We start from the raw sequence: 20,184 nt of genomic DNA on the forward strand, positions 1-20,184 counted from the left end.
AAACAACTCATTAAAAAAGTAGAATTAACTAAATGGAAAAAGACTCAAAAGCTAACTGAAGAAAATCACACATTAAAAAGCAGAATGGGGCAAATGGAAACTAATAATTTTGTGAGACAGCAACAAACTAAAAAAAGTCAAACAAGCTAAAAAGAATGAAAAAGTAGAAAAAAATGTGAAATCTCACTGGAAAAACAGCCAACCTTGAAAATAGATCCAGAAGAGACAAAAATTATTGGCTTATCTGAAAGCCATGACCAAAAAAAGAGCCTGGATAGCATTCTTGAAGAGCTCATTAAGGAAAACTGCCCTGATATTTTAGAAACAGAGTAGGGAATGCTCATTAAAATAATCCATTTATCATCTTAAAAAAAAAAAAAAAAAAGATCCCACAAAGAAAATCCCAAGGAATATGGTTGTGAAACTCTAGAACTACAACTTCAAGAGAAAAATACTGCAAGCTGCCAGACAAAAACAATTCAAATATCAAGGAGCAACAGTCAGGATTAGCTAGGATCTAGCAGCTTCTACGATAAACGATCGGAGGTCTTGGAATGCCATATTCTGGAAGGCAAAGGACCTGGGGTTACAACTAAGAATTAACTACCTAGTGAGACAGGGGGGCATCACATGGACTGAAGATGTGGTTTTGAATGGACTCTGATGTGATGTGGACATCAAAGAAAATGATATGGGGTGGAAAAGGGTTTGTACTTGAAAAAGTGGAAGGGAGAAGCATAATGGGATAATTAGTTCACATGAAAAGGTACAAAAGACTTGTGAAGGGAAAGAAAGGGGGGATGACCATTGTCTGAAGCTTAATTTGGGTTGTAAGAGGGAATAAATTATTCAGTTGGGTATAGAAATTTATATAACTTCTATAAAGAAGTAGGAGGAGAAAGAGGAAAGAAAAGAGAAAGACAGGGGAGATAGGGCGGAAACTCTAGGGGAAAAGGTAAGAGAAGAAGGGAAGAGGTAATAGAAGATAACATAGTAGGTGGAATGGAGTTCAGGGGAAGGTAATAAAAGATAAAGTGGGGAGGTAAAAAAGAACATGATTAAGGACTGGGGAGAAAGTGAGGAAAAAATATATATATATAAGAGAGAAAATAGGATGGAGGGAAATACAAAGTAATCATAACTGTGAATGTGAATGGGATGAATTCTCCCATAAAACTGAAGCATTCAAATATCAGAGTGGATTAAAAAACAAAATCCTACAATATGTTGTTTATAAGAAACACATTTAACACAGAGATACATACAGAGTAAAGGTAAAAGGCTGGAACAGAATTTATTATGATTCAGCTGAAGTAAAAAAAAAAAAAACAAAATGGGTAGCAATTCTGATCTCAGATAAAGCAAAAGTAAAAATAGATCTTATAAAAAGAGATAAGGAAGAAAAGTACATCTTGATAAAGGGAATTGTAAAAAATGAAGGAATAACAATACTAAATGTGTTTGCACTAAGCAGTAGACACAGCCAAATTCCTAAAGAAGATTTTATGCCAGTTATAGAAAGAGACAGTAAGACTATATATATACTAGTAAGAGACCTCAACCTTCTCCTCTCAGAATCAGACAAATCTAATCACAAAATAAACAAGAAACTAGAGCGATTACTTGAATTCTAAAAAAACCTAAATATGATAGACCTCTAAAGAAAATTGAATAGAGACAGAATGGAATACACCTTTTTCTTGGCAGCATATGGTACTTTCGCAAAAATTAACCATGTTATTAAGGCATAAAAACCTCACAATTAAATGCAGAAAGGCAGAAATAGTAAATGCTTCCTTTTCAGATCACAATGAAATAAATATTATATTCAATAAAGGACAGAAGAAGATAGACTAAAAACCAATCAAAAATTAAATAATCTAATTCTAAAAAATGAATGGGTCAAACAATAAATCACAGAAACAATCAACAATTTCATCTAAGAGAATGACAAGAAAGAGACAACATACAAAACCTACGGGATGCAGCCAAAGCAGTTCTTAGGGGAAAATTTTATATCTCTAAATATCTATATAAATAAAATAGAGAAAGAAGAGATCAATGAATTGGGCATGCAACTAAAAAAAGCTAGAAAAAAAATGTAAAACCCTCAATTAAATGCCAAATTAGAAATTCTGAGGCTCAAAGGAGAGATTAATAAAATTGAAAATAAGAAACTATTGAACTAATAAATAAAACTAAGAGTTGGTTTTTGAAAAAACCAACAAAATACATAAAACTTTGGTTAATTTGATTAGAAAAAAAGAAAGTAAAAAACCAAATCACCAGCATCAGAAATAAAAAGGGTGAACCAATGATTAGGAAATTAAAGCAATTACTAGGAACTATTTTGCCCAACTGTATGACAGCAAGTCTGATAATTCAACTTGGATGTATATAACTTTCCCAGATTAACAGAAGACAAAATAAATTACATAGTCCCATTTTAGAAAAAGAAATTGAACAAGCCATTAATGAACTCCCTAAGAAAAAAAATCTCCAGGGCCAGATGGATTCACAAGTGAATTCTACCAAACATTTAAAAAACAATTAATTCCAATTATTAAAGAATAAATCATTCCAATTTGGAAAAATAGGTCAAGAAGAAATCCTGCCAAATTCCCTCTATGACATAGTAGACTGATTCTTAAACTAGGAAGAGTCAAAACAGAGAAAGAAAATTACAGATAAATCTCCTTAAAGAATATTGATGCAAAAATTTTAAATAAAATATTAGCAAAGAGATTAAAGTAACTTATTAGAAGGATAATACACTATGACCAAGTGGGATTTATACCAGGAATACAGGGCTGGTTCAATATCAGGAAAACTATTACCATTATTGACCATATCAATAACAAAACCAACAGAAATCATATGGTAATCTTGATAGATGCAGAAAAAGTTTTTGACAAAATACAGAAGCATTATTGTTTTTTTTTAATTTTATTTTATTTAATAATAACTTTGTATTGACAGAATCCATGCCAGGATAATTTTTACACGACATTATCCCTTGCAATCACTTATGTTTCGTTTTTTCCCCTCCCTCCCTCCTCCCCCCCCCCAAGATGGCAAGCAGTCCTATATATGTTAAATATGTTGCAGTATATCCTAGATACAATACATATTTGCAGAACCGAACAGTTCTCCCGCTGCACAGGGAGAATTGGATTCAGAAGGTAAAAATAACTCGGGAAGAAAATCAAAAATGCAAATAGTTCACATTCATTTCCCAGTATTCCTTCTTTGGGTGTAGCTGTTTCTGTCCATCATTTCTCCAATGAAACTCAGTTAAGTCTCTTTGTCAGAGAAATCCACTTCCATCAGAATACATCCTCATACAATATCATTGTCGAAGTGTATAATGATCTCCTGGTTCTGCAGAAGCATTATTGTTAAAAACACTAGAGAGCATAGGGATAAAGAAAGCTTTCCTTAAAAGAATAAGCAATATTTGTCTAAAACCAATAGCAAGTATTATTTGTAATGGAGAGAGAAGCTGGACTCATTCCCAATAAAATCAGAGGTGAAACAAGGATGCCCATTATCACCACTATTATTCAATATTGTACTAGAAAGGTTAGTGCTAGCAATAAGAAAAGAAAAAGAAATTAAAGGAATTAGAATTGGCAATGAAGAAATAAAAGTATCATTCTTTGTGGATGATATGATGATATACTTAGAGAATTCTAGAAAATCATCCAAAAACCTACTGGAAACAATTAACAGTTTTAGCAGAGTTGAAGAACATAAAATAAACCCACACAAATCATCAGCAGTTCTATATATTACTGACAAAGCCCATCAGCAAGATTTAGAAAGAGAAATTCCATTTAAAAACAACTGTAGACCAAAAAATACTTGGGGGTCTAACTGCCAAGACAAACCCAAGAACTATATGAACACAATTACAAAACACTTCTCACACAAATAAAGTCAGATCTAAACGAAAAAAAAATCAATTGCTTATGAGTAGGCTGAACTAAATATAATAAAATGACAGTTCTGCCTAAATTGATCTATTTTTTCAATGCCATACCAATCAAACTGCAAAAAATTCGTTTGGAAGAACAAGAGGCCAAGAATATCAAGGGAATTAATGAAAAAATAAAATAAAATAAAGAATGGTGGCTTAGCAGTAGCAAACCTAAAGCTAAAATTATAAAGCAGTAGTCATCAAAATCATTTAGTACTGGCTAAGAAAAAGAGTGGTAGATCAAATAATCAAGACCTACAGTAATCTAATATTTGATTAGGGATAAACTCAAGCTCTGGAATAAGAACATTAACTACAGGGAAAACTGGAAAATATGTCAAAAACTCAGCATAGACCTATATCTCACACCCCATACCAAAATAAGGTTAAAAATGGGTACATAATTTGGGCATAAACAATGATACCATAAACAGATTAGGAGAGCAAGGGATAATTTATTTATCAGATCTTTGGAGAAGGGAAGAATTTATGATCAAAGAAGAACTAGAGAACATTATGAAAAGCAAAGTGAACAATTTTGATTAAATTAAATTTAAAAGGTTTTGCACAAATAAAAACAGAAACAAGATTAAAAGGGAAGTACAAAGATGGGAAAAAATCTTTAAAAACAGTGTTTCTGACAAAGGTTTCATTTCTAAACTATATAAAGAACTCTGTCAAATTTGTAAGAATACAAGTCATTCTTCAATTGATGAATGGTCAAAAGACATGAAGACAATTTTCAGATGATGAAATTCAAGCCATCCATAGTTATATGAAAGAATGCTCTAAGTCACTATTAATCAGAGAAATGTAAATTAAAACAACTCTGAGGTATCACCTTATACCTCTAAGATTGGCTGAGATGATAAGAAAAGATGATGATAAATGTTGGAGGGAATGGGGGAAAACTGGGAAACTAATACATTGTGAGTGGAGTTGTCAAATGTTCCAACCATTCTGGAGAGCGATTTGGAACTATGCCCAAAGAGTTATAAAACTATATCCTTTGACCCAGCAGTGCCATTACTGCATCTGTCTCCCAAGGAAATCATAAAAGAATGAAAAGGATCTACATGTGCAAAAATGTTTGGAGTAGCTCTTTTTGTGATAGCAAAGAATTGGAAAATGAGTAGATGCCTGTCATTTGAGGAATGGATGAATAAGTTGTGCTATTTTAAGATAATGGAATATTAGTATTCTATAAAAAATTATGAACAAGTTGATTATAGAAAGGCCTTGAAATATGTACATGAACTGATGCTGAGTGAAACCAGCAGAACCAGGAATACATGGTATACAATAACATCAAGAAAGTTCGATGATCCACTATGAAAGACTTGGTTCTTCTCAGTGTTTCAGTGATTCAAGCCAATTCCAGAAGGTTTTAGATAGAAAATTCATCCAGAAAAAGAACAAAGGAGATTGAATGTAAATCAACACATGCTATATTCACTTCTTTTTTTCTGTTTTTTTCTCTTTCCCATTGTTTTTCCCTTTTGCTCTGATTTTTCTCCCCAACATGATTGATAAAGTAATGTGTACTAAAAATACATAAATTTGCTAGAAAAAAAGTAAGTTTAATATCAAATAAACCTAACATCTTGGCAATTGATCCTATCACTTCTTGGAAAACAGACAGCAGTGTCAGATTTTATATTCTTGCTCACAAAGAACTGTAGTAACTGCAACTATGAAATTAAAAGATGCGCTTTGGAAAGAAAGCTATGGCAATCAAGATAGCATACTAAAATGCAGAGATATCATCACCTTGCACGAAGATATCTATAAGTCAAAACTCTGGGTTTTCCAGTAGCAATGTATGACTGTGAAACTTGGATTGTAGGAAAGCTGAGAGCCACAGAATCAATGTTTTTGAATTGTGGTGTTGGAGAGGACTTTTAAGAGTCTGTTGGACATCAAGGAGATCAAATCAGTCAAAATTTAAAGAAATTAATCCATGCAATTCATTGGAAAGTCAAATATTGAAGCTGAAGCTTAAATTCTTTGGCTATATGATAAAACTCATTGGAAAAGTCCCTGATACTTGGAGAGATTGAAGGGAAAAGGAAATAAGAGGACTAGGCCTAGAATTGGAGGACAAGGGAGATGGTTTAATGATTATTATCTTACAGGCTTTTAGGCACTGCTCTGGATAATACCAAAATGCCCTGTGATTAAAGAGAAGTAAATACTTAAAGAAAAAACTAATGAATTATAAGGAGTAAAACAAGAGAATTCTATAATAGGATACTTTAGTGTTTACTTTTCTAGCCTAAGAAAATCTAACAAAATCTAAATATTTGTATAAAATTTCAAAATCACTGACTGAAAATTAAAAGAGTATAAATATTTCTTAGCTTTGCATGGCATCTTTATGAAATTAAGCACATACTAGAGCATAAAAAAATCTCATTAACAAATATGAAAAAGCAGAAATATTAAAAACATTCTTTAGTGAACACAAATTACAATTATAAAAGGATATTGGAAAAAAGATATAAACTTAAATGGAAATCAAATAACTAATACTGCAGAATATGTGGGTCAAAGAACAAGTAAAAAACCCTATTGTGTAATGTCATTTAGAAAATGACAACAATGAGAAATCATATCAAAACTTTTAGAATGGACCTAAAGCAGTCAATAGAGGAGTAGAGGTGTGTGTGTGTGTGTGTGTGTGTGTGTGTGTGTGTGTATATGTGTTTATATCTCTAAATAGATATCAACAAAACAGAAAAGCAGATCAATGAATTGAATAAGAAACTAAAAGAAAATCTAGAAAAGCCACATATAAAACTCTAAATGAAAAGTTGGAAATTCTGACAATCAGAAAAAATCAATAAAATTGAAAACAAAAATAAAAGCATTGAATTAACACATAAAAGCAGGAAAATTATAAACTAATAAAACAGACAAATCATAAGCTAATTTGATTTTTAAAAGAATGGAAAACCAAATGATCATACTTAAAAATGAAAAAAGCAAAAAAAGGAAATAAAAGGAATCACTAGAAATTATTTTGCTCAATTATTTTACCAAGAAGGCAAGGGAAGGCAATAAGCATTAATAAGCATTTGCCATGTGCCAGACTTGTTCCAAGAACTAAAGATACACAATCAGCCAAAAGGTAAACAGCTCCTACTCTCAAGGAACTTATATTCTGATGGAAGAAGATCACACAGAAAAGGGAGCTAACTGAAAATTGAGATGGGAGAGTGAAATTGAGAAAATCAAATGCACAGCTTGGATGAGAATGACAATTGGCTGGCCCTCCCCAAACAGAAGCCCTTGAAAGGGATTCACCAATGAGAAAAAGGAACTGGCATTGTGGAAGTCTATTCTAGGATAATAAGGCTCCAGGTGCCAAAGGAAATCCCAAGTGAGTCTACAACTGAGGCATATTGGTGAAGTCTAGAAAGACACACAGCTGGAGCAGATTGAAGACTGGCCAACCTGGACAAAAATAGTTATTGGGCAAACAAGGGATAGAAATGACTTTGAGTAATTAAATGGGGCATTTTGATTACATGAAAGTGAATAGTTTTGCTTCAAATCACTAATGGTAGAAATGCATATTTAAACAACCCTGGCATTTATCATTCACACATCAGATAAGAAAAAATACAAAAGAATACAATGGAATGATCAGAGGAGTACTAGATGGATAATTAAATAGATATACTGTTGACAGAGGAGCAAATTTGAACAAATCATTCTAGGAAACAATTTGAAATTCTATCCAGAAAGTCACTAAATCCAATTATCTATGGATGGCTCTACTATGCATATACTCGAAAATAATCAGACAAAGAGAAAAGATCCATATAGTCCAGAATATTCTTAATAGCACTAGCTGAATTCTCTTTAAAGAAAAAAACAAACTCCCAAATCAAAACCAAAAACAACTTTAAAACTTTTTTTACATGAATGAATAAATTCTTAAATGATTACTGTGCAAAGTCCTATTTTAAGCATTGAGGAGACAAACAGAAGAGAAAGGCAATTTCACTTTCTAATAGGGGAGACAGATAAACAGGTTTCAGCAGTCACAAAGCAGATGGAAATACCTTTTATTTAATGTCATTTCCACTGGCAAAATAATTAGTAAGAATTGTTTTTTATCAGTTCTTGAAGTTAAACCATTTGACAGTCCTGAGGACTTGGGTGACAAGAACTTTATTTTCTCAGCCTCCAGGAACTCTACCTGTAGAAGCACTTGCCAGGTTACATCTCCATAGGGGCTGCTTTCCAGCATGATGGTTGAGGGCAGGGAAATGAAGCATTTCTATTTTCAAGTTCAGGATCCTGCCTCTTTCTATCACAATCTGAGAAGAAATAGTGGTACCTCTCCCAGGCTTTTGTGCACATGTGGCTACTAGTGGCAGTTAGTCTCCAAGTATTGCTAATAGTGATGAGAATAGTGGGTCTCTATGGTGATTTCTCCTCTCCATGATAGTTTTGAGGGTTAGGGTGGAAACTGGTCTGGTGTTTGAAGAATATTGCTATTCTCAGTTATCTTGGATTAAGATTTCTTGGGCTATCTCAATCAGGATCTGAGGGAAGATGGTGATCAAGATTGTGGTGACAAAGGTGGGTCAGCTGCTGCCCCTCTCTTCCTTCTATACTGGTATTTCAGCTTGGCTGGTCGCTTGCCCTGTGAATGGCAGCTGTTTGGAATTTGGTAGATGTCTGATCCTGTCTCTGCAGGAGCCAAATGATGGCTATGAGGGCTGGACCAGAAGCAGGACTGCTACATTTATATGGGATGTACCTTGGGGGATGGGTAAGGAGAGGGTCATATTGAGGAATTCAGATGGTATAAAACTAAAACTATCAATAAAAAATTTAAAACCTGATGTCATCACAAAGATTAAAAGATAGGTTGTAAGAGACATTCTTATGCATAGATATGATGGAAACATTCCATTATCATACCATGTGTTTACATTTATAAGGGACATAATAGCATTTTTATAGACTGCCATATGTATTTAAGGGATGAAAAAGGACAGTCACAAGGGCAATTTAGTTATAAAGTCATTTACTATAGTTTAGATCTGATATCAAGATGCATTTGCCCCACAGGGGTCAAGACTGTGTCATTATTTCCACGATAAAAATTCTATATTCATGGATTCAGAACACAACCATCCAAACTCATTCTGGATTAATTTGGCATACCCTGGGAATATTTTTATTAGGGCAAAATGTCTTTCCACTGTCACCACCCAAATAAAGATATACTATTTTTTAACATATGAGTATTAAAATTACAAGAGAATTTGGTGTTGAAAAAATGTTAACAACTTCACAAAAACATAGTATCCAATGTAAAACTTTTGAAAAGTAAACTTAAGGTGAATTTTTCTTTTATAAAAATGTTGAAATAAACTCTTGCTATGTTTGATGTTTGAGTATATTCCTACACAGGAAAGAATCAAGGGGTTATCATTTTCTAATTTTTATTTCAGTATCTAGGAAATTTTTTTTTTTTTTTTTTTTTTTTTACTATTTCTCCACATTAGAGTTTCTGTGGAAATATTCTATAAAAAGGAATTATTTTTTAACCAAATTCCCTATGCTAAAGTTTAATATGTGTTCTGAGACATAATATTAGGAAATTCACTATGAATTTTGCATATTCATGTTCTTTCCAATTCAAGAACATCTGAGATTGATATGGGAGGGGTTTTAAAGATGAATTTCAGAACAATAGTCTACCAATGGATCTGTGGAGCTTCAAGGCCCCACTTACTCTTGTCTCTATACCAGTGCTTGGAAAAGTTTGAATACTATTCAAATACTTACAAAAATGTATTCACTAAAATGTTTTAATCTTAAGAACTTATTTTAATTATAAAGTTGATTTTAAATTTTCTTAAGTGGAATTTCAATTTTAGAAATCTCTTCTATTGGATCCATGGTCCATCTCACTTCCTAAGCATATCTGTCTATGATGCAAAGCTAAACATAAATTATTTATGCATCATTGATGCTTCTCTTTTTCATTAGCATGGATAACAAAACTTTATATTATCTTTAAAAAATTCAGTTTGTAAAAGATCTTGACAACAGAGTAAATACTTTATTAAGGAGGCAATCATTTTATTTCTTTTGCCATCCCTCTCCAAATATCCTAGTTTCCTTTAAGTGTAAATATCAAATAATTGAAATAAAGTTCATATGTAGCCTACTTTTCTGAGGTCAGAAAATTCAACATAATTAGCTTTTGAGCCAAATTCTAACCTATCACATGATAATTCTTTCTTAGTGTTTGGGGGATTTTTTTTTTTTTTAAATAGGAATTGCTTCTATTAGCGTGACCTTCCACCTCTTAATTCCCTGTTTTCATCACTCTAAATGTCTCTTTGTCCACTAATTCATGACCAGAAATATGGGAAAGCTACAATGTTGTTATTCTTTTTTTCCCCTGAGGCAATTGGGGTTAAGTGACTTGCCCAGGGTCACACAGCTAGGATGTGTTGAGTATCTGAGACCAGATTTGAACTCAAGTCCTCCTGACTTCAGGACTGGTGCTCTATCCACTGTACCACCTACCTGCCCCAATGTTGTTATTTAAATTGAGGAGATTCATGTGTGAGTTCAAGTGCTCACTTGTATTGCGTAGGAAGCAGGAGGGGGCAATGGAAAATTTTCATCAGGCATCCAGACTTCTGACATATACCAGCTTTCTGACCTTGGCAAATCACAGAATTTCTCAGTGATCCAGCCAGTGAGCTGATTTTCATTGATAAAGGGAAATGCCTCATAATGAATTTCCTCTTTCAATGAAAGGAGGGTGCTATTAAAAACAAAACAAAACAACCTAACTCTAAAATTTAGAGGATGTTTTTAAAAGGCTATATTGCCCACTGAAGTAAACCTCCATTTTCAAAAAAGCTACTTAGAGAAATTTAACCAGTTCTTTATAAGAACACCTTAGAAAGTTTGTATTAATAATTAAGAAAAGACAGTACTAACTATGGAAATGGTTATAATTAGCAAAGAAAGAAGACAATCCTAATGTGCTATTTTATTTTTTATTAAAAGATTAAAAAGGACAGTTTTTTAAACAATAGCTAAAAATAATTCATCACATACCCTTCATTCCATCCTCCCAACCTGTGACATGTGACCATGGTTTTTATGGAATTGAATATTGCTGCCATTAATAACTTAATAAATAATTTCTTGCCAAAGGAAAGATAAAACCTAATAGGTTGAATTGTTTTTATAAATGCTTTCCTATCTCAGGAACTTATAAGCACTGCAAATTTATGACTTTGGCAAACCAAATGAATGGCATCAGTGAAGGAAGCAGAGAAAAGAGGTTAGCGAAAAGTATATTTAGGATGAATGCCACCTACCAGCAAGTAATAATTTAAGTATAAAGTAATCAAAAAGAGACCACAAGGAGCTGGTTTTCAACCAAAGACATTATTATAGGTTTAGAACAATAAATAATGTTAATCAATAGTTCGACCTGAACTTTTAATATAGTCTGAAGAGTTCCACATGCCCTGAGACCATATAGGCTAGAATTATAAAGAATTTCCAATTTGCTAATCCACACAGCTTTCATCAGCCCTACCAGAATAGATGCCACAAGGAGAAATAGGGAGAGCAAAATGTAATGTAGCTTAGAGCCAAAGACTCTCAGTGAAACTGGAATGCTTTCTCTGTGGCTTCTAGGTGAAACTTTCCCATCAAGGTCCTTTAATAACTGAATACCTAAACATCTTTGGATCAAATCCAGGATAAGCCACCTTTCTAGGAGGTGCTCATGGGATGAAATAATAGTTGGGGTTAAGTTAATATTTATGCTAGAAAAACTCAAGGTTTTTTAATGTATTAACCCATTTCCTTGGTTCTTGGGTTCATCTGCCCAATGTTTATAGTTTTTTCTTAACTTGGGTGGTGGGGAAGAAAGAGGGCCCTTTCTCTATGGCGAGGGGTCCCTTTATAGACCTTAGGCCAAATGAAGAGCCATTGGCCTTTGGGGCATTGCTATTCCCAAGGTCTTTGGGTTGTATCCCTTAATATCTCCCTTGGAGTATGAGGGGAGATAGTGGTTGAAATGATAGTGGTAGTTTAACTTGCCTAGTACATGATCCTTCCTTTTCTCTCTCTCAGGATCCCTATGAATTTGCTCTGTTGAGTTAAATACTTTGACATCTTCAAGAAAGTCTATGTAATTCATAGTTGGAATTGTTACTGAAAGCTCATAATAAATTGTGGAAGATCTGTTTCTTGGGTAGGACTGATGAAAATCAAACCAAATCTACAGTTTGGGCTCCTTTAAATAAAGTAAAATGAAAAACTAGTGCTTTAGGATTAAGATTCTTGCACCTGACTAACTATGGATTTTTTTTCCCCACTGTTTCACATTGTAGCTTTTCAGTGTTTTAAAACAACAAATATTCATAGTTGATATTAAAAACTATTTGACAAATTGAAATTCTGTAACTAAAAAAAACTAGATTTTTGAAATATATGTGTATTTTTGTTGAGAAAAAAACTACTATTACGTCAAAGAAGATTCAAGTTAACAGTCTAGAAACCAAATACAAAACTCTACTTATTGGTCTTAATTCCAGCCTAACCCATTATTATCTTGGGAAACAATGCTCATGGAGGAGAGTGCATGCTAGTACACTCTCTCCTCAGCAATCACAGCTCATAAAGACCAAGAAAATAAATTTGCTATTCACATACTTGGCACTGTTAAATGATTCAACATTAGAACAGATATGCTTGTCAGTAGAAATGACATTAATGAAGACACATTACTATCTGCTTTGCTGCTGCACCCTAAGGATCATGTAAGACCTTTTCATCTGAAAAGTGCAAACCTATGCGTTGTCTCTCCCTTTTAATACAAACTCCTTGAGAACAGGGACTGTTTTACTTTTTCTCTTCACATTCCTGACACTGAGCAAAGTGATTTGTATGTTGTTAGTGCTTAATAAATCTTTTTTCATTTGTTCACTCTTCATTCATTTATAAATTTCACAAAAAAACAGATTCTGCAAACTATTGAAACCATTCCCTGGGAGTAAAATCACATGTGTTCAGAGATGGTATGTCAGTCTTTCAATCAATTGGGTACCAGGATTTAGTTATTTCTTTCTGTAGGGCAGCTTCCTAAGAGATTTGGAGCCAAAATGGATATTAATTAAATAATACCTACAAAGCAAACACATCAGATCTCTGTTGTTGAAAACTGGATGCTGTGAAGACATTTATTTTCCTGGTCTCTCCAACATCCTCCTTACTTCTGCTTCAGCTTATGCAATTCATCAGCAACATTAATTTTTAAAAATGTCTAAATGATATCTCTTCTCTCCAGTTATTAACACTTATTGATAGTAACTAACCAGATTACCATCTAGTAATAGACATGAGTTGTCATCAACATCCCATTCTTTTATGCTAATCTGAATAGATTTGGAATCAGAAGGCAGAATTGGATCGGTATGATTCAACCATTTAGTTCACCTGAATTTGTGTGACTTCATCTTTTTCGTAAAATTAAGCAGTTGGCCTGGATGATCTTCAAAGGATATGATATTCCAGTTTCCTCATATTGACCCCACTCCAATTTTCTGTTAATATAAAACTCTTCTCAACACTTCACATAACTGGAAACTAGCCGGTGTGGTTGACTTTTGGGGAAGTTTGATCACTCAAATGAGGGAATCGTCTATTCTACAGCAAAATGGATGTGGTTCTCTGAGTCTTTGCTGACTCTTCACAGATCATTCTTATATAATACTCTGCTGAAAAATAAATCTGCTTTAGCTCAGACTGTAGCTCAAGAGTTTCATACTGACAACATAATTCATATTTACTGTAAATGTCATCATGCCTTAAACCCCAAAATGCATTTCCAAAGTCCAACTCAGGACTTTCCTTGATGATTTTTTTTTCAGGACTTATGCATATCAGAGCTCTGGGAATCACTGCCTAGTAATTTTGACATAAATAGTGGGGTGATACAGATGGCTGGAGCATCTTAATGATTCACAGTTAACTAGATTTACAGTTGAAGATTTATAGTTAAATTTAACTTTATCACACACACACACACACACACACACACTTACCACAATGGACAATTGTATCCTCAAAGCTTACAGGCATAGACATCATCCAGAAATCTATCTCCCAAACTGTTTATATTAACAATAAATTATATATTTCTTGGCAGGGCCAGGAAATAATCTCTTAAGCAATAAATTTCAGTCTAAAATAATCTGTGTTGAAAGATAGGATGAACAACTTTTTTTTTCTGCAAATACTAAAGAGTTCACAAACACTGCTGCCCATTCCCAACTCTAGGCTACAGCTACAAATTCTCAGAAAAAAAAATCCTCCACCTATGATAAAGTTCTGGTTATTTTAAACAAACCAGATATCAGATGGTTATTTCCCCCAACTAAGGAGCCACCACATTTGATATAGCGCTTGCACCACATGCAGAAGTTACTGCACTGACCGAAGTACTGGAAATTGGAAAAAAAGCATTTTTAAGTGGAGCAAAGAGGACTGTGGGTGTGGAGCCCTGCCTAAACTTACTCAGTTGACCCACAGAATAATTTTGCTGAACTTTCCCCTCTTTTCTTTTTTATTAAAACTTTATTACAAGGGTTAATTTACCATGTGTGAAGGGGAGGTCATATTAAGGAAAGCAATGGCAAAAGCAAAGTAGATCTTAAAAGAAAAGATGCTGCAAAGGAAAGATGTGCATTCTGAGCCAGATTTCTAATTTGGGTGTAGACGCTCAGCGGCACCTGCATCCCCACAGGCACCAAGTTAACGTCAGCTTGAGGAGCTTTAACAGAAAGAATAGGGAACTGTAAGAGCAACGGCATCTAAAGGTGTTTTTGGCTTTTGTGTCCCTGTCCCTCTTACCCTCTCCCCCTCAACGTTTCTCTTCCTTTTCCACGGTGCCATTCCACTTCTCCCTTATCCCCCTACCCACGTCAGACACGTATCTCCTACATCCTCGGCATCCCTCTCTACTTCTTGGCAAGTCTTCACTAAGTCCAATTCTCTTTCCCTCTGACCTCCTCACCCAGCCTGTCCAGAACTGACAGACCACCTAGCCAAACATAGGAAAGGGATGCGGGCGAAGGGGAGGCGATGGGACACACACACACACACACACACACACACACACACACACACCCCGCACGGAGAGGGGCCTCTCGGTCTGCCCCGGGGGAGGAGGTGGAAGGCGACTCACCTGCTTCCCGAGCTCGGAAGCTGCGAACCGTGTTACCCTCCGGGAGGGATACGTGGCGAGGGGGTCTGGGCTTGCGGGGCGCCCCAGACAGAGGAGGACCACCTCCGCTGTATTTGTCATAGAGGCGCAGCATATGCTCGGCCACCTGATCCCTAGGCTCTCTTTCTAGTGTGGGGCTCCTGCCGGTGCCTCGGGCCAGCTGTACCGGGACCGCCTCGTGGGACCCCTGGGGGGGTTGCTGAAAGCGCTCCCAGCGCCCCGCGCTAGCGTAGCTCCAGCTGAACCACAGGTAGAGTAGGCAACGGAGTCCGGCCATCCTCCTCCCGCTGCGCTGCCCTCCCGGGAGCGTTTGGCTGTTCCTCAGTGGCACTTAGGGCGGTCCGGGAGACGCCTGCTTTGGAGGGCAAGGGCAGCGAGGCGGGCTGCGGGCTCGCGCGCCGGAGCCGGGAAGCTGGGATAGACCCCGACACAAGGGAAGAGGAGAGCGGGGCCCCCTTTAGTTAGCCGTAGCAGGGTGAAGAGAGTGCTCAAGTCAGCGCTTGCTCGCAGGCTGTCTCGGAGAGCTGCTGGCAAGAAACCGGGCACGAGCGGTCATGGAAGGCGAGGGCTCCGGTGCGCTGCGGGAAAAGCCTAGAAGGCGAGGCGGGACGCGGGCACCCGATGGTCCTCAGGGCGGGGGGCGTCCGCGGCTTTCCGGAGCTATTCTTACCATCCCCTTGTGCCCCGGCTCTTGGAGAGGCGGGCAGGGGTGGGGAGATTAGCTGCTGGGGGGCGGGGGGGCAGGAGAAACACGGCGGCGTGGGCACTGCTTTCTGTTCTTTCTCCCTGAAGCTGCTCTTCCGAGAGGCATTTGCAGAGCCCAGGCTCAGCCACTCCAAGTTGTGTATGTGTATGTGAGTGCGTGTGTGCGTGTGTACATGTGTGTGTGTGCATGTGCGTGTGTGTGTGTCCGCTCTCTGCACTGATCTGTGCAATCAGCAGCCAATGGCTCGTTCCCAACTCGGACACCGCTGGCGGCTGCCCGAGAGGCAAAGAGAAGGGGAAACTCACAGAACGGGAGGGGGAAGAAAACTGGAGACGGAGAAGAGTAGGAAGAGGCAAGGAAAGAAAGTGGACTGAGATACAGGAGAGGAGAGCTGAGGCGGGAGCGCGGGCGGGGGAAGGGATAGAGAAACGCTAACTTTTAATTCATTTCTCTAGTGTAACCTTGTTTCAGCCAGCACCTGGGAAGTAAGAAGGCTTCTCTCTACTGACCCTAACTTCCCAGGCCAGCCACTTAATAAATCAAGGAAAGCAACAGGATCATGTAACAGGGAAGGAAGGGGCGAAAATCCGTGGCAGGATGCGTAGAAAATCTCAGTGCTTGTCTCCTGACCAATGAGTATACACTGAGCGCAGGTGAAGGAGACCTCCTTCTCGGGGGACTTGGCTCCACATCGCTCTCAATCGCACCCACCCACCCTGAACCGTGAACTGGCTTCTTGCCTCCTGAAGCTGACTCCCCTACCTCTTGCCTAGGTAGAGAGGGCAAACGGAGAGGGAAATACATCAACGGAGAAGCTATCCTAGGCAGAGTCCTGGACAAGGGAGGGAAATTAGATGGAATGCATTTTGCTGGGACCGGTTCGATCGATACACTTTCAATGTGAGCGTTCATAGCACTCCAGAAATCAGCAAACCTGCAAGTCAGAAAAGAAAGAAAGAAAGGAAGGAAGGGAGGGAGGGGGAGAGAGAGAGAGAGAGAGAGAGAGAGAGAGAGAGAGAGAGAGAGAGAGAGAGAGAGAGAGAGAGAGAGAGAGAGAGAGAGAGAAAGAAGGAAGGAGTGAAAAAAGGAAAGAGGAAAGAAAGGGAAGAAAGAAAGAATTGTCTAGATTCAAGAAAGTGATGGAGAAAATGTTAATAGTACAGAGGAAACTTAGAAGTGCCAAAATTTTTGAGAAAGCTGGGATGTTAAATATCTACCAGCTTACTCTTGATAGAAATTAAATTATCTCCTAAACAGTACATGGAGAGAATATTTGTAGAGTGGGAAAAGATGATATTGCCATTTAAAACAAGGACAACAAAGGAATAATCATGTTTTTGGGGTGTCAAAATTTGCTGGCTATTTACATCCCCAGAAAAGAACAACTAAGGCATCAAATCTAGAGAATCCTAGCTGAGGTGCCTTTCTATCAGATGGCAAGGATTTGCCTTCAGCCAGACACAGAATAGATAACTAGCAGTTAAACTGCTACTGCTGCTGGAACCCTCTATATTTTTGTGGACAATTTTTTCAGTTAAATTAACTTTTGACATTTGATTTTTACATTACAGAATATTTATATGTTCCATTATCAATGCAGAGTGCATTTATTTTAAATACATAATACAGTTTAAATACATAAGATTGGGGGCTGGGAGAGATGGAGGGGGAGAGAGACAGTGACAGAGCTTGTAATTGAAACACATCAAATCTGACTTGAAATTCTTTACCACAGTGTTCATGAGTGCATACTACATAGGAATGTATGTGTATATGTATGTATGTATGTATATATATATAGTATTAAACATGAAACATTATGCAGAAAGACTGCTCTTTACCCTTCCCTAAAGGCATTACCCTTCCCTAAAGGCATGGCAATTAAGCCTACCAGTCAAACAATAAAATATTTATTGATCTCAGAACTATGCTAGATATTGTGGGAGGGACTAATAATACAGCGTGGACTCTGCCTTCAGTAGGTTTACAATCTAATTGGTGGTGCAAAGTAATACACATGAAGCAATTAATAAATAAAAGACATCACAAAATGCTAGGGTATATATATGCTACAGAAGATAATTACTTTAGGAGTTTTAATAACTATCATAGCTGTATAATCTCTTGAAGTTAAACACCTAGAAAAGGTTACCTATAGTAACTGCTTCCACTTCCTCACCTCTTACATTCTTCTTAAGAATTCTTTATAATTTGGCTTCTGATTTTACCATACCACTGAAACTCTACAAAGTTACTAATAATGTCTTAGCTGCCAAGTCCAATGACCTTTTTCTCAATACATATTTTCTTTGTAGTCTCTGCAGCTTTCACACTTTTGATTATTCTTCTCTTTGATACTCTTCATTTTAGGTTTTTAGAATACCAATCTTCCTCCCTCCCTCCCTCCCTCCCTCCCTCCCTCCCTCCCTCCCTTCCTTCCCTCCTTTCCTTCCTTCCCTCCTTTCTTTCCTTCCTTCCTTCCTTCCTTCCTTCTTCCTTCCTTCCTTCCTCCTTCCTTCCTTCCTTCCTTCCTTCCTTCCTTCCTTCCTTTTTTCCTTCCTTCCTTTTTTCCTTCCTTCCTTCCTTCCTTCCTTCCTTCCTTCCTTCCTTCCTTCCTTCCTTCCTTCCTTCTTTTCTTCCTTCCTTCCTTCGTCTTTCTTTCTTTCTTTCTTTCTTTCTTTCTTTCTTTCTTTCTTTCTTTCTTTCTTTCTTTCTTTCTTTCTTTCTTCCTTCTTTCCTTCCTGCCCCCCACTTTCTCTTTCTATCTCTCTCTGTGTGTCTCTCTCCTCCCTCTCTTTCTTCTGTCAGTCTGTCTGTCTCTGTCCCTCTTCTTTGCTGAATCCTCCTCCAGTTCATTCCCTCCAACCATAGGTGTCACTCAAGATAGTATCCTGGGCCCCCTTCTCTTTTCCCTCTAGACTACTTTAATTGTTGTCACTAGCTTTTATGGATTTAATTATCTTCTCTAAGCTTATGATTCTCAAATTTATCTTTAATGTCTCAAACTCTATGGTATCCTCAAATCTCACATGTTTGAATCCAGTGGACATCTTAAACTGAGTATGTACAAACCAGAACTCATTATCTTTCTCCCTAAACCCATCTCCCTCCTATCTTCCATTTTACTGTAGTGAATAACACCATACTCACATTTTCTCAACTATTGCTATATCCAGTCTCTTTCCAAAGCCTGTCAAATTCACCTTTGCAACCTCTTTCAAATCTGCCCTTTTCTCTGACATTCCAGGCCTTCATCACTTCATATCTTTTTTACTGCATCAACTTGTTGGTAGTCTTCGAGTCTCAAGTCTCTTCCCCACTCCAATCCATCCGGCATTCAGCCACTAATGTGATTTTCCTAAAATGCAGGTCCGATTATGTCAGCCTCCTACTTAATCAAAACTCTGATGTCAGTTTTTTGCCTTCAGGAGCAAATATAAAATGTTTTTTTGACATTCAAAACTCTTCCTAACCTTATCTCTTCCTGTCTCTTCAGTTTTCTTATATCTTACTCCCCAGTTAGAGACACTAACTTCTTGTCTGTTCCTTATACAAGATAGTCTTTCTATCAGCTCCAGGCATTTTCTCTGGTTATCCCCAGATCTGGAATGTTTTCCCTGACACTCTCCAACTACTGACCTCCCTGACTTCCTTTGAGGCTCAACTAAAATTCTATTTTTTACAGGAAGTCTTCCATAAGCTCCTCTTAATTCCAGTGGTTTCCCTCTCTTAACTTTATCCTATTTATTAGGTATATAGCTTCTTTTGTATATATTAGTTTGCATGTTGTCTCTCCCATTAGATTGTAAGTTCCCGTGAGCAGGCCTTTTGCCTATCTTTGTATTCTCAGTGTTTACCACAGTGCTTGGCATATAATAGGCACTTAATAAATGTTTATTGAGCTGAAATGAAGTAAGAGAAGATCAGTGTTGGATGAAATATTTTAGGGAAGGTATCATGGAGCACTTGAGACCTAAACTACAGGAGACTATAACCAAGACCAGCTATGGTAGTTTGAAAGCCATTAATAAATAAATTAAATGCTGCAAGTGACATTGAAGAGAAAGAGATTAAAGGAAGAATGACAGTATTTGGTAACTGAGAGGATATTGGAATAAAAGGTGGATAAATTTAAAATCAATTTTTAAAAATTTTGGATTATGACAGTTCCATTGACAAGGCAATTATGATAGAGCATTATCCTAGGTA

The 20,184-nt window shown here is 36.8% G+C and overlaps 1 protein-coding gene across 1 annotated transcript in view; it reads right to left on the reverse strand.

The window, feature by feature from the left end:
- BMP3 (bone morphogenetic protein 3) overlaps positions 1 to 16,913 on the reverse strand; it is a 36,157-nt gene extending 19,244 nt beyond the window's left edge. The window contains exon 1 of the mRNA XM_051965847.1: positions 15,231 to 16,913. Within this exon, the coding sequence (XP_051821807.1) occupies positions 15,231 to 15,546 (316 nt within the window). The 5' untranslated portion in view covers positions 15,547 to 16,913. The remainder of the gene's footprint in view (positions 1 to 15,230) is intronic.
- Positions 16,914 to 20,184: the final 3,271 nt, after the last annotated feature.

This window comes from Antechinus flavipes, chromosome 6 (assembly GCF_016432865.1).
Source record: "Antechinus flavipes isolate AdamAnt ecotype Samford, QLD, Australia chromosome 6, AdamAnt_v2, whole genome shotgun sequence".
Taxonomy (NCBI): domain Eukaryota; kingdom Metazoa; phylum Chordata; class Mammalia; order Dasyuromorphia; family Dasyuridae; genus Antechinus; species Antechinus flavipes.